The sequence below is a fragment of the Lepisosteus platostomus genome, chromosome 23, assembly GCF_059453375.1.
Source record: "Lepisosteus platostomus isolate fLepPlt1 chromosome 23, fLepPlt1.hap1, whole genome shotgun sequence".
NCBI classification, from domain to species: Eukaryota; Metazoa; Chordata; class Actinopteri; order Semionotiformes; family Lepisosteidae; genus Lepisosteus; species Lepisosteus platostomus.
The window spans coordinates 17,035,141-17,049,441 of NC_142633.1; the positions used below are offsets into that span (position 1 = coordinate 17,035,141).

A 14,301-nucleotide genomic window follows, 5' to 3' on the forward strand; every position below is an offset into this window, starting at 1 on the left:
TTTTTTTTTGCCAACTGCCGTCCGAAAAACAACAGCGTGGAAATCCGGGTTTCTTTAGAACAAGCTGCGACACCAAGAGAAACCGAAAAACAACACCAGGGAGGACAGAAGGGGGGGGGGGATGCTGTGGAGGAGAGGGAGAGGAAGAAAAAAAAAGAGGATCATTGCCAAGTATCCCTGCAGGTCCTCGTTGATGGTATTGATCGGGTCAAATAAGATTATCTGACCTCCAAATCCAATAGACAGTAATAGATTGCCGCTTCAGTCGCCGGTTATCTAAACTTATTTATAACAATTTGCTGTGTGGTTATAAGGGTAACGAAAACGGAGCGGAGGGGGGGGGGGGGGGGTTTACTGAGAAAGACACCTTAGACAGCACCGCAGGGCGAGAGACAGAAGCCAACCAGCTTCAACACAAACGCACCGCTTATCTTCCCGATGTTTTCCGCGTGGCACCGAGATGGGCTTCCGGTCTCACGTCCTGACACCGAAATGGCAAAGGTGTTGGGGTGGAGTTGGGGAGGGTCGGTTTTTCTTTACCGCTAAGCAGGCTAAATCAGAACATCCCCGTCTTTCTCAATGTAAACAATTACCCTGTTCAAAAGGAGAGGAGGGCATTTAGCCCACCCAACCCTTCTGGTAGTTAGGAGTTAAATGACATTTCTAGAGAGACGCCAGGGTAGTGTGAAAAACTGGGGCTATGACGAAACTAGGCTGCAGATCTATGGCAACTGTACAGTAGGCATTGCTGTTACTGATGCCAGTGCAGAATTCAAATACTTCTAAAGACAAAAACAATGTGTAGTCTGTTACCATATCCGTTCAAGATTGAAAAAGAGGAAATGTGGGAGGAATATTTAGTTTTTGTGCTGTCTTCGGTTAGCTTCCTTGACACTTCGCATTGAAAGGTCATTATTTCAGCTGCCACTACAAAAAGCAGGGAAGATTTGATTTATATTCTGACATATCTGGTCGCGACACTGGCACTGTGCTTTGAATGGGGAGCAGGGGGCAGGCTTTTTTAACCCTCACATTGGACATTGCTGTGCCTTTAAAACAAACTATTTTTAAATGCATATTACAAGCAGAACGCCCGTGACAGCGGTAGTGCTGAAATGCATTAAAATTTTATAAAGGAAGTCTAAGATTGCAGCTGCGGGGAACGGGAGCCCTGTGACACGTCTGCGCTCCGACACTGGCACTGGTGGAGCGAGGATGTGTCATCAGCCGGCTCCATGAGGATACTCAGCCACCAGGCTCCTGTCCGGACAGAGTTACACCCGGAAACGTCCGTAGCTGCGTTTTTTGCGAATGCTAAATGGCCGAAGACTTTTAAAGCCTCCTATTAGGATCCTAATAGATCCTAGTAGGACAGGAGCACTGTAATAAATATTTTAAGACGGGAGCTGCAGGAGCTTTCTGCATGTAATCTAGATCTGGAAAGGTGTGCCATGCCTTGTTCGTAGACAACACGGCACCAGCCCCCTCGAATCTTAATGCTAGGTTTACAAATATCCTTGTCTCTCCAGGTCGGTCTTCTTCCCTTTCACAGTGTTCACGCACTGATATAGGACGCCCCCCTTTTCGCCCTCCTCCCTGGAACTCGTGCTACCAAAAAGACTAACCTTCTCCCCCCAGGGGGACACATGGATCTTTGTGTTTTTTTAATAAGTTTCACGCTTGTTCGTTGCATTCAAAAAGGACAGGAACTGGGAGGTACGCAGTCTGTATCCAGGTCCGGTCAATGGCTGCTCTCTTGGGTTTTTATAGTGGGCTTGACGCGGGTTCAAGAGTTCGGCGTTTCTCACAGGGTTGTGCGCCCCTCCCCGTTTTTCATGAAGTAGTTTTTAAACACCGGAACTGGCCCGGGGCAGCTGCTGTATCTCGAATGACAGCAACGGCACCTGTCTGCCCGTAGTGCGTGAATTTACAAGAAAATCGGCGAAGAGTTGTGACCCAGAACCTTGGCATTATCACACCACGCCTCCACAGCGATTTTCTGGGGTGTTTTGCCCGTTCTTGTGTAACCAGATGAAATGCAAAGATTAATGCAGGGCTGGGTGGCAGAACCTGCGGGTTTTGCTGAGCTGCTGGGTTTGTGTGGGGAGGTTAACACAAACATCTAAGTAATGTCTCAGATTAAAACCCGGAGACAGGGTAATTGTTTCTGACATGTGGAGAGCGCGAGGTGGAGGAGTCTGTCGGGAAACGGAGGAGGAGAGGGAGAAAAACTGGTCGTGAGCCCTGCGATTTGGCTCGGGGACGGGGAATTTGAGATGGAGCGCAGGAGCGGGGCCAAGATGTCTGTCGCAACTCAAGTCTTACCCCAGCCGCGTGCGCCGAGTTCACAGGCCCGCGCGCTGCCTGCAATGTGCAATACATACGCGTCTGTATGCATGAACAACTGTCTATCTTTCTGTGAACATGAAGTGTTTCTTACTTCAAGATCTAACATGCTCAGTCGAGACTGTCGTGGTCCTGGATGCGTTTACACAGGAGGCACTTCCTTACACAAAGAGCGGTGGGGGTGTGGAACAAGCTTGACAATCAGTCAAGGAAATCGAAAAATAACCACACCGATAACGCCGCCGCCGTTTATTTTCCCCCACAAATTACAAGGTTCAAAGGCGGCACGGCACGCTGACCTCGAAACGCCTCCCCCAGCAGGAGGCTGCTGGTCCGAAACGGTTTCCGTGGGGATGAAGTGCGAGGAACTGGCGTCTGAAGCAGGTGGTCAGCGTTTGATTACAGCGCCTGGGAACCGCGGCGATATCAGCTGATTCCCTGCCAGCCCTTTCTGGAAAGGGGGAGGAGGGAGGGGAGCCGGACTGATGGGTGCAAGATTGGGGGGGGGAGGTGTGGGGGTGTTGGAGAAAACCACCTGACAGCTGCAGCCAGGGCGTCTGGCCCAGCCGGCGATAATCCTAGGCTCCACGGAACCCGGGCCGTGAACAACCAGGCTTTCATTTCAGTAAACTGCGGTCTGGAATTCGTGCCATTTCAAGATCCGCCTTCGTCTTCCCGTTCTCAAACGGGGCCTGATCGAGCACGCAGGGGAAACAAAGCCCTAACTGCCCCGCTCCCCACGCCATGAGCCGACTGGCGTCCTCACGAGATTTGGGGAGATTTCTTTTTCACACTCAACTTCCTTCCTTCGCAACAGACGCAAAGACAATTCACTGGAGTTCTCCGGTTGGGAGGGAAAGCATTGAACTGTTGCAAACTCCCTTCATTTCTAAAACTCCCAGACATCCCTCTATCCCCATAAATTATGCAACACGTTCTTCGTGGCGGGCAACCAGGGAGTCCCGTGAAACGCGGAACGCTTCAACGCAAGCCATGTACGGAGCAGGCTGAAATCGGGGGGGGACTGGAGAAGGATTTAGAGCATCTCCATCTCCGTTTTAATTCAGGACAGCTCCTCACCAGGAGGAAACCCGCAGAGACTGAGTACATCGAGTTTACAAGGATGTCCTCGGGGAAGGGAAACGGCGTGGCACACCACTTCCTGATTTCAAACAATGCGGCGCATTCAGCTCCGTTCCAGAAGACTCCGGAGCGAGCGACTGGGAAGGCGAAGATCATTCCCAGATGGGGCGCGATCATTCCTTCCCCACCGCCACCCTCCCACTGCCCCCGGTCTGCTGGGAATACGAGCTCTCCTGTGCCACCCTCTGAGCGCGTTATCGCGCTGGAGACAGACGGTCTTCCCCGGAGGAGAACAGGACCACAGACTCACCACAGCCGCCCGGTCAGCCACACCAAACGTGGCTCTCTGTCTCCGGCTCGTGATGTGGGCAGAATTTTCCTGGATCTTCTCGAGCAGCTGCCGGATCTGCTTGCAGTAATTGGCCACTTTGCATTCCTTCAGGAAAGCTTTCAGCTGCAGAAGAGAAAAGGGGAGAGAGAGAGAGAGAGAGGGGGTGAGCTGGGTCAGGAAGGAGAATAAGTATCACAGCTTATTCAAAAGCTTTCACTTTATCTTCCTTAAACCTTCCAGGCATCCCAGAAGGGCTCCCAGTACTCCTGCTGGCTGCATTCCGACACGTGCTGCGTGCACACCGCGACGAAGGCTTCACCAGATGCAAAATCACTGAAATCACCAAGGCCGTGCACAGCCTGAGAGCTGGCCCTGGGTAACAGCGTTTATGAACTACAGGAGAGTGTGGCTGTGAACAGGCAGAGGAAAGAACGCAAATTTTAAAAAAATACTTTATTTCATAACGCAGATGTAGCTTAAACCATCTACAAAACAAGAAACAGGACACCAGCACTGGAATTTACACAACAAAAACAAAGAAGTGAGAAGGATGAGTAGCAAATAAGTGTTTAAACCTGCATTTTGTGGCACAATTTGCTGCACACTGTTCTTTGCTGTTCACCACAGCACTAATGGCCTTTTCGTACCTGCCTGGACGAAGCACTTACTTCCTGACACCCACAAAAGTGGTGCAATCTCTTCCCGCTGCACTGAGCATCGCTGGCCCTTCCTGCAGTGCCTGCCGTCCGAACACCCCAGTACAGGGAACCCCTCACTCAGGAAGCTGGCTCAGAACTCCTGCAGCTGTGCGGCCTGCGGCCCCTGATTAACACACGGCCAGGGCAGTCCCCTCCGATGATTTAATCTCTAAAGGTTCATTACTCTCTGGCTCCAAACAACCAGATGGGACCCAAACAGAGAGAGAGCAAGGACTTAAACATCTCATTTGCTCCAAGTTTTCATTATGTAATTAAAGTGCAGCTTTTCAGTTGAGGGAGCAGGCTCTAATTGCATTCGATGGTGGTAATGTTCCGAACATTATCTCTGCCCGTAACCATTATCCATTTCCTGCTGCACGCTCGCTGGAAACATGGCAAGCATTCTAGCATTAGGCCATACACTACAAATACAATAACAGCGTCGGTGAATGGGCACCTACTTGCAGAATTATGGAAAACTGCTGGTGCATTTTCCATGCTGAATCCTTAAAGAAATTCAGCACATGTTCTTTTAAGACTGCGCCACTCAGGCAAGCATAAACTGAACATGTGCCTCTCTGGTTAGCAGATGAGAAAAAACAACTTTATGGGAATAAGGCCCGACATTAGATGAATCGTATAAAATTACCGCCTTGCATCATCTTCTATATTCAACGTATGGACATAACATGTATCCTCAATTAAACGCCTACTGTTTGGAAAGTCAATTATGTCCAACCACACCCATTTTTGAAACAAGGCTGACTAACCTTATAGTCTGTTGTAAGAGGCCCAACAAAGCCCCACAATAATCCTATCGTAAACGGGCCGAGACGATTACGGACAAGGGAAAACACAGGGGGCTTTCACGCACTGGCAGCATCGCAGACAGACTATTTTTCTGCAGTGGAATGATTCCCCTGTCAGGTTAATGCAACATCACCATTAATGGTGTCTTCTTTTTTTTCCAGATTGCGTAACTTGTACAGTGGAAAAGGCAATTATGCTAAATGGAGCCAATGCTTTTTGGGGACCACAGAAAAGCTAGATTTAAACCCTCCTACGATATCGAGGCTGCCTCCCAAGAGGTTATTCCAACAGCTGCAGTCTGGGGCGAATCTCAAGGCACTAGACGGGTCCTGTCACCAGGATAAGGCCTCAGCAGCACCATCCCTCATGTGCCAACCCAAGCCACAGGGCAGAAGGGGGGCGTCACACACACAGCGAGCGCATCCCGGGTTAACCCAGCTACAGAAAACCAAGGAGACGGAGCTCCAAGGAGAAGTCAAGGGTTCAGGACAGAGGTCAGCACAGCTCCCTGCCCCAGGACAAACACGGGGCATTCCTCTTTCTGTCCCAGCACAACGCGCCCCTCCGAACCGCCCCCCCTCCCTCCTCCTGCAGGAGCCCCCTCGGCTCCTCCTCTCAGGTGGGGGGGGGTCAGGGGTTACGCCAAGGAGGGGTGCAGCACCCCCTCCCCACAGCCACACACACCCACATCTCCTCTACAGCTGTAACAGGACCCCACAAAAAACCAGACAGGAGCTGTTGCCCCAACCCCACTGGTGCACATAATCCTAACAACAGACACGAGGCGGTTCGTCACATCGAGACTTTCCTCAGCTGTTGTTTATTCACGCTGTCTGGAGGCATCGCCAACCAGTACAGTACCAATAACGTAAACAGGATTTGGCTTAACAGAACTGTTCATCATAATTCCTAATGCCTCACACACATTGTTGAAAGGATTAAATACGAGTCCTTGTGTATTCTTGCAATGATCTGAGTGCTATCAGTATTACACCCACCATCTCTCTTCCTGTGAAAACCATGCTGTCACCTGGACATTCATACCAGCATGCAGCGCGATTAGCCCACAGTCAGCATCAGGGTTTTACCATAGGTCACAACCTTGCTGGGGAAAACCACAAGCAGCTTCTTCAACAGTTTGCCAAAATCGAAATATATAAAAGGTGTAAGTAGGTAAAACAAGACAAAAAGATTAAAACTCAAGCTGAATGGCTGCTCATATGAATTGTTTGGTAGGGTAAAAAAAATGTTGTGTGAAAATACTGGACATCCAGGGTTGCACAACGTAAAGGTACAAAAATAAAACTGAGAGACGCACTGTATTACAGTGGTGGTACAACTGAATTCTCAGCTGTATGCTTTTATCGTAAACCTCAGATCTTACCTAATACAAGCACACGTCTCCATATTTTTCTGGCTCCTAGTTTTGTAAGGATGCGGCGAGCCTCCATGCAGTCAGTAAGAAATAAACCTTCACCTGCTCCTTTGCAGCCCTCAGCACTGTATCACACAGCCTCTAATGTCTGGAAGCGTTTTCAACCGCTGAGACAACAGGCAAGAGAGCCAGTGAGCAGGCCACCAACTTTCACCCACCTGCAGTGATAACTCTAGTGCTAATAAAACTGTGGACGTCTGTTTTGATCAAATCTCCATTTTATTTGGCGCAATATAATATAAATACCCTCGTAACGCATTTATGTTTTTTACTCTTTTTTTTAGCTTTGTTCTGCTCAAACTTCGTCACTCCTGCGCCAGTCCTGCGTCCCACTCACTCTGGCTCCAGTCTCAGAGAAGCCCCTGGAGCCCCTGACTGCAGAGTGGTGAGGCCCCACACCCCCATCACTGCAGCGCTGTCCTGTCCTTCTCCCCAGCACTCACTCCCACGGCAAGAAGGCCCTGCAAGGCAGGCGCCGCAAAACAGGCCTTTTCCCCACCACGCGGTCGGCAAGATGAAGCACCAGGAAGGGAAAGCTGACTTTTAATTCGGTTTTTTCCCAGGTCGCGACAAAATCAAAAATCAATCATAATGCAGCTCCACCGGCCACATTCTTGAAACATTTATCAAAATGCCTGGTTGACGGTGTTCATCTTCTGCGAACACAGACAACAAAAAAACTGAGCTGCAAATCATAAAGCCAATCTCTCAGGAAGCCAAATGTAATAATCTTTTGTGGGGATGTTTTTTTTTTTCCTTGAGACAAGAGGAGCCTGATCTCTGCTTTTGGGAAGAACAAGGGCACAGGAGATGCGACCAGCAGGCACGACTCTGTCTACTCAGTACAGTGCAGAAACAAAAGAGCCCAACAGAGGCCAGGGCCAAAATCAAATAACCCACCAGCATGTCTGTGGACTGTGGGAGGAAACTGGAACACCTGGAGGAAACCCACACAAACTCAGGGAGAACATGCAAACTCCACGCAGACAGCACCCCTGGGATCTGGAAGTGAACCCGGGACCCCAGCGCTGAGAGGCAGCAATGCTGACCACAGCAATGCCCATAAAACAGAGGCATGATCCACAAAAATGTGGAATTTTCAGAGACGCTCAGGACAAATTAAAAGCAAAATAAATTTCTACAGCTATTCCTCACTGTAAGGAACCTCCGAGTGTTGCTGTGTCATTTTTTTCGCTGACAGCCAAGAGTCTGTGTGTTGGACGTGCTCTTTAAGTGCTGCAAGGCAGAGCAGGTGAGGAGAGGCTCTGAGCGGGGACGTACCTGAACGACAGTGGTCAGGGCCAGCTCGGGGAAGCCTATGGAGCAAGCCTGCGTGTGGAAGTATTCCAGCAGCAGATCGTACAGCTGCTCGATGAGGCCGTCCTGCAACACAGACACACATTTCGGAAACAGCCCAGGGAGAGCCAGCCCAGCAGAAGGAAACCGCGCAGCTGTGATCCCTGATCCAACCGTGGTGAATAATTAAACACAGAACCCCGCTCTGAAACGAGCTCGCGGTTTCGTTGCAACTCTGGCCAGCGCAGCGCAGCACTGCAGTCCATCAAATCAAACCCGAGCTGTCCCTGTACTCTCTTGCCAGATAATACTTGGACGTTTAAAACAAACACAGCCGGCTATCACAGACAGAGGACAGCAACGCAAGGCCAAGTTTCGGGCGGGTGTTTTATATTAATTTGCCTCACATTCCCCTTTTATGTCTGTTCTTCATGCAGCCATGCTCACTGATCAGGCCAGATCGGACAATACCAGGCCCCGGTAAGGGACCCCAGTAAAAACAGACTGGATAACGTCAGGCTCCTTCCAGTAAAACACACATGCACTACAGCACATTCCGCTGCACGCAAAGCCTGAGCAATAGAGCATCTGTCGGAGGCAGGCAAACGCAAAAGACGCCGTTTATTTCTTTTCTAGACAAGGCGCTCGTCAACGAAAAAGGCCTCCATATGTATATTTATACACAGGGCTTCTCGTCCGAGAAAGGAAAGATGCTAATCCAAGGAGCCTCCAGCAATCCCCTCGGGAGAGGCAGGTATGGTAATGCTCCTCGCGCCCGTGCTCTAATCTCCTTAATCCTATTAGAGGTGCCCGGGGGTCACGGAGGGGAGGAAGGTGTGCCCCACTTACCCTGAAGGCCTTCTCCTGCAGGTTGGTGTTGGACAGCTTGAGGATCACAGCGAAGTTAATGGGCTTCACGCTCACGCGGCCCGGCTTCTTGTTGAAATCAACCTGCTGGAAAACCTGACGGGAACGAGCCCGGGAACAAAAACAAAAAACACAAAAAGACACGCTTGAAACGAAAGAGGCGTGTGGGCCTGTGGTGCGTGCAGGACAGAAAAGAAAATCAAGGAGGTTTGTTTTTCGCTAACCTGAAAGGCCTGGGAGGTCAAAGAAAGAGGGGGGAGGGGGAAACAAGAGCAGGTGAATCGGAGACATTTTATATTAAGATTGTATTTTGTTCAACAGCCTGCTGGGACAATGTAATACTCCACTGACCCAGAAACATGGCGTAATTCATAGAGATAGATGGATCTTGGCATAAGTCACAAATCTTTATGAAACAATTCCGCACTGGACTACATCTGTGTAGGCAGCCTACAATAAGCAAACCTGAATGCCCGTTCCTGAGTTTTGATTACTAACAGGCTGCGTTTAAACCTGTCTTTTTTTTTCCCCCCTAAGAAGAAATGTACTCCAGGAGTTGTCAGTTCACTCTCTCAGGACGGTAAGTCACTACAGGCAGGTCGAAATGTTTTTGATTTTGCAAGATCAGGAGCTTGTCGTTTTGAAAAAGCACAACGAAAATGCTGTGAAGTGAGGGTGGTGGAAAACGGTTTATGAAAGTGGCCCTTTTCTGAGTGCAGTCTGTTGAGAAACTAATTTTTAAGTGTGTTAGTTTGGGGAGGGGTGGGTGATGCAACTATCTGTTTCAACTATCTAATGGAAATTAATGTCTGGGGTGATGACTTTGTTCGGCCAGGCTGTAACTGATAAGCAAGCCCAGCCACTCAGATACATGCCTTCACTGTCAACAGAGCTCAGATCGATACGTTAAGGTCAGAGGAAGAAAACTAAAAAGGGCAGGTGGAAAAGTGAAGCAATACGACGACACAGGCGACAACAGCATTTAAATCAAAGGCCCCTGTGAGGTGACGTACAAATTTCAAGCTGCAACAATGTTTTCTTCTCGGAATCACAATAAGCAGACGCCACAGTTACAAACATTTGAACATTTGAGCTGCCCTGCCCTATGCTGTTAACTAGTTCATCTCTAATTGCAGAACATGTCAAACTGGTGCTTTCTTGAACCGTACCTATAAGCCCATGGTCCTTTCTGACTTGGCTAGTTGTTTGTTAATGAAATAAATGAAGGATAGCTCCAGCTGCTTATTTTTTATTTACCCCATTTTAAAAATATGACAAACATTAAGATTAAAAGTTCAGGTAGCCTTGCATGGGCGGTAGACTTCAGACCTACTCACATCACACATTTCCTGAATAAGACTTGGACACTCTCACCCTGTGCAGGATATCAATCGAGCCCTTGCTGACGTCACAAGGCTGTCAAATCATTAATTCAGGGGTTCCCACCCCTGGACTTGGGGACCTCCAAACTTGCTAGGTTTCGTTACAATCAAGTACTTAAACAAATCCTTAGCTGAGCCAAAGAGCCAGCCAAGAGTTAACCTTTGCATCCTTTGTTAACCTTTTCCCCGCTCAAAAATTGGAGATCTTCTCTTACTTCTGAAATGCAGTCAGTCAGAAAGCAACCAGTTTAGGAACTGCTCTGATTAAGGCTATTATCACTTAAATCAAGAGATCAGTGATGTTAACTGCGAGCTCCACTGGATTGAAAACCAGCAGGTGTGGGGGACCCCTGGTCTAGCTGACCTCTGGAGTGAATGACAAACCACCGAACCACTGGGAACAGCACCACCTGGTGGCAGGGACTGGAAGAGAACAGGCCGGGACACCGCTGGCTGCTCGGGGGTGGAACGGGGCAGGCTGCCCCAGGGCATCCCAGTCCTGGCCAAGGATGAGAGTCGCCTCCGCCGGGAGAGGAGCCGGAGCGAGAGAGGGCCCAGGTGTGTGTGGGGGGGGGTACGCGCTGGTGAACGTGGCACCCTGGGGCCGTGCTGCCTGTGCAGAACGCGGATGTGGTGTCGGGCTGCGGGAGGCAGGAGGAAGCTGGGTGTGTATAGTGGTAACGTCTGGACTCTGTCTGATACGCTCACGGGCTATTAAAGCAGAAGGAAACTTAACTATCGCAAACCCCAGCAAGCAGAGGCGGCGGCGGCGGCGGGGGTGGGGGTGGGGGGTGGGATAAGGGGGACAAGCACAAACGCGCGCGCGCACACACACACACACACGCCAGCACTAGTGCCGTTTCTGGTAGTCTAATTTTAAAACCACTACACTTCTGTCTTTTTTTTTAGAAAAAAAACAAGACAGGAAATCCAGCGATCAGACTGACACGGCGTGAGGGTCTGCAGGGGTGTGGGGGGGGGAGGGGGGTGGCGAAACGCGGGTGCCGGGTCCCAGAGGCTGAGAGGATGTGGTCTTCGCAGAACGTTCGCAGCAGGGGGCCGGGACCGCAGCCCTCTCTCTCTCTCTCGTAGCAGAGCCTGGTCAGGGCTGCACTGCGCGCTCTGCCCAGGCACTGACCACTCCAGCGAAACAGCTCTGACCCCCCCCAGTTTCTGCTGCTTTCCGGTGGTCTCGGCAACTGCCGTCTCGGCTGTACTGTTCTCACGGCAGCTGCGGCCACAGATCTGATACCAGCAAGGCGACAAGCAGAGGTACACGTGCTCTCTGAAAGCCATGGAAAATGTTGACAGTTGGTGCCCCTCCACTTCACCTGATAAAAAGGCGTTGTGAGTGTAATTACGGGCCTTAAAAAAAAATTAAACGCTGTCTGTTGTATGTTTTTTTTCCAGACTTTTTTCTCGCTTCTTTTTCAGTTGACTCGACAAGCCTGTGGTCACAAACAGCCCCACACCCAGGGCTGAGGGCGACACAGAGACGCACCCCCTCCCCCAGACCCTGACTGTCCCGTATGTGCGTTCGCAGGTTTGCTCAGGAAACGATTTGTACTTCTAACATCCAATTAAGAACAAAGAGTAATGTCCGAACATCCTAACTGCAGCTCCTCCTCGGCTAGCCCGTCAGACCGTGGAGCTCAGAGAAGCCAGACTAATCTGATTTATCTCCCGATAAGCGGGCGAGAGGTGTCACGTTTACACCTTCAAACCCGACACTGCAAGCCTGCAAAACAGCAGCAGCAGCAGCAGCAGCAGCATGAGCTCTGCTGTGCATCGTGGAGGGGTCCGACAACATCCTGACCCACGATCAACTCCTCTCTCGGCTCTCTTTTCACTTTCCAGAAAGACCTCGGCGCTCCAAGAGAACACTGTTTATTACAAAATCGAGACTAAAGGTCCAGAGTGTTGTAGGACATGGTAACTGACAAGAATTAAAACAAAATAGAATATAGGGATCGGGTTGGAAAGGTGAGGTAAGGTAAGGGTGAGGTAAAAAATACTGCACATGGGCTTCTTCCTGCATCCGAACATAACAAGAATACATGAATGTGTGAGAGAAAGCGATGGTGGTGTGCGGGGCTCAGGAAGGCTGGAGCTAGATATAACTAAAAAGTGAATTAAAAACAAAACGAATTAGGAAGCTTAAGTTAAGAAGCTGCTGCTTTTTGCATCAGATCGCACTGGTGAAGCAGACAATACTTACTCCTTTACATTCATGCGTCTGTCTGCGCAAGCTTACTCCTGCATAAGGCGACAACTCTGGGGCACAGAGTGGCGAGAGCTATCCTCCCAGCTACAAAGCAGTGGGCAGTTTAACTGGCTGACTGAGTCCAGTCCCTACAAACAATGAAAAGCGCCAACACGTCACCTCTAGCAAGAAGGGAACGACGGGGACGAAGGTCTTGGTGCTCTCAGACAGCAGGCTCAGGGCCCGCACACAGTGCATGCGGAGAGGGTAGTACCGGATTGTGGGAACCAGCCTGGACAGAAACACAGAAGGCGTAGAAGGAAATATTAGACAGTATATGTTCAGGTGGGTAGCTGCGTCAGCGTGCGTAGGCTGCAAAGGAACAAGTAATAGGTTTATTCCATGCTGAAAAAAAGAAGAAAGAGAACACAACGTTTCGGCCGTGGAGCCTTCTTCAGGTGTCAACAAACCTATTACTTGTTCCTTAGACAGTATATATCAGGCCTTTAATATAAAAAACCCTATCTGAACAGAAGGCCAAGGTGGCTGAATCCAAGAAATGGTCAACACTGCCCTCTGCTGTCCCAATCGTGTAACAGCTTGTTCATTGAGGATAATCGCACCTTTTTAAATGCACTACGCTATGTACTCTACTGTCACACACATACAAGCACATGGGCATAACAACGTTCTAGAGTATAACCTCAATTCTAATGTGCCTTTGCTTTTGCCCAAAATCGCGATACCTTCACTCTTGGAAATGTAATTTTAACAAGCATGTTTTGTGTGGATGCGTATTTTTTTAAAAACCTGAAACTTTTTTCCAGGCCGATCACCTACGTGTCTCTTGATAACCCTCCATGATTGTTAAAGACAAGAGTTAAACTGGACTCTGCATCGGCGAGCTTTGTCCCCAGTGTGAAACTATACATTATGGTGAGTGGAAGAAAACTAAAAGGGGGCAGGTGGACTGCACTGTACTGTGAAGACATGGCACACGAGAGACGGAGAGAGACTCACTTCACACAGCCCACGATCACCTGGCACAGTGGGTAAATGAGTGGCTCCAGAACATCGCTGGGGTGCAGCGTGCCCAGCACTCGGCACCAGAGATACAGGCAGTGCACATACTGCCAGTTGTACACCGACTGGTACGTCTCCTGTAGCGCGTGCAAATAAAGAAAAAGAGAAAAAGGAAACCGCATTCAGTCCTTCCGCGTCTACCTTGTGATCGAAACAAAACAAGAGGAAAAAAAACACACCGCTCAAGTTACAGCGCTGTTATCTCAACGACCTCATCATGAGCCTAACTGGACCAATTCGACACTTTTCAAAGGTTTCCAGGCTGCGACGGCTTACAGACACTTCAGAGAACAAATCCAGGGTGGTGGATCACAGGGGCTGGAACCACACACCTATGAATGTAACCAATTTCCTTACAATAACATATTCAGGAGAGCAGTCTGCAGACACTGCAGTCATCCAAACAAAATGGCCCACCTACTGAGCCGTGTGATTTTTTTAAACCTGTGCCGACTGCTACCGAAGTGGATATCAACTGTTTACAGACTTACAGGTTTTTGCTGTAAAAAGTTGCACAACAACCCTAACCATACAGAAGGTAGGGGAAAAAATGCGTATTCTTAATGCGTATTAATTAAAACCTGCCACACATGGTACGTTACGTGCAAATGTGTGCTGGTGGCTGGTAGAAACGTTCCCAGTGTTGATACCTTTGGAGAGCTCACAATGCCAACATGTTTTGGAGTTACTCCAGACTGATAAACAGCAACAGGCACAGTCTGTGCAGAAAACAGCTGGCGCCACACACCCAAGTGTTTCACAAGTTC

General features: G+C 49.5%; 1 protein-coding gene and 1 long non-coding RNA gene across 6 annotated transcripts in view; one reads left to right on the forward strand and one right to left on the reverse strand.

The window, feature by feature from the left end:
* noc2l (NOC2-like nucleolar associated transcriptional repressor) overlaps positions 1–14,301 on the reverse strand; it is an 88,216-nt gene that overhangs the window by 8,824 nt on the left and 65,091 nt on the right. For all 4 annotated transcript variants that reach the window (XM_088617200.1, XM_088617202.1, XM_088617199.1 and 1 more), the window contains 5 exons: positions 13,472–13,611; positions 12,632–12,743; positions 8,849–8,962; positions 7,985–8,086; positions 3,740–3,883 (listed from right to left, as the gene is read on the reverse strand). In XM_088617200.1, the coding sequence (XP_088473326.1) occupies positions 3,740–3,883; positions 7,985–8,086; positions 8,849–8,962; positions 12,632–12,743; positions 13,472–13,611 (612 nt within the window). The remainder of the gene's footprint in view (positions 1–3,739; positions 3,884–7,984; positions 8,087–8,848; positions 8,963–12,631; positions 12,744–13,471; positions 13,612–14,301) is intronic.
* On the forward strand, positions 11,251–13,650 carry LOC148642215 (uncharacterized). Of its 2 annotated transcripts, none has more exons than XR_015929605.1 (2): positions 11,251–11,791; positions 13,279–13,650. It is a non-coding gene; the product is annotated as an uncharacterized LOC148642215 (long non-coding RNA). The 2 variants fall into 2 exon arrangements; XR_015929606.1 differs by having other exon boundaries at positions 11,251–11,775.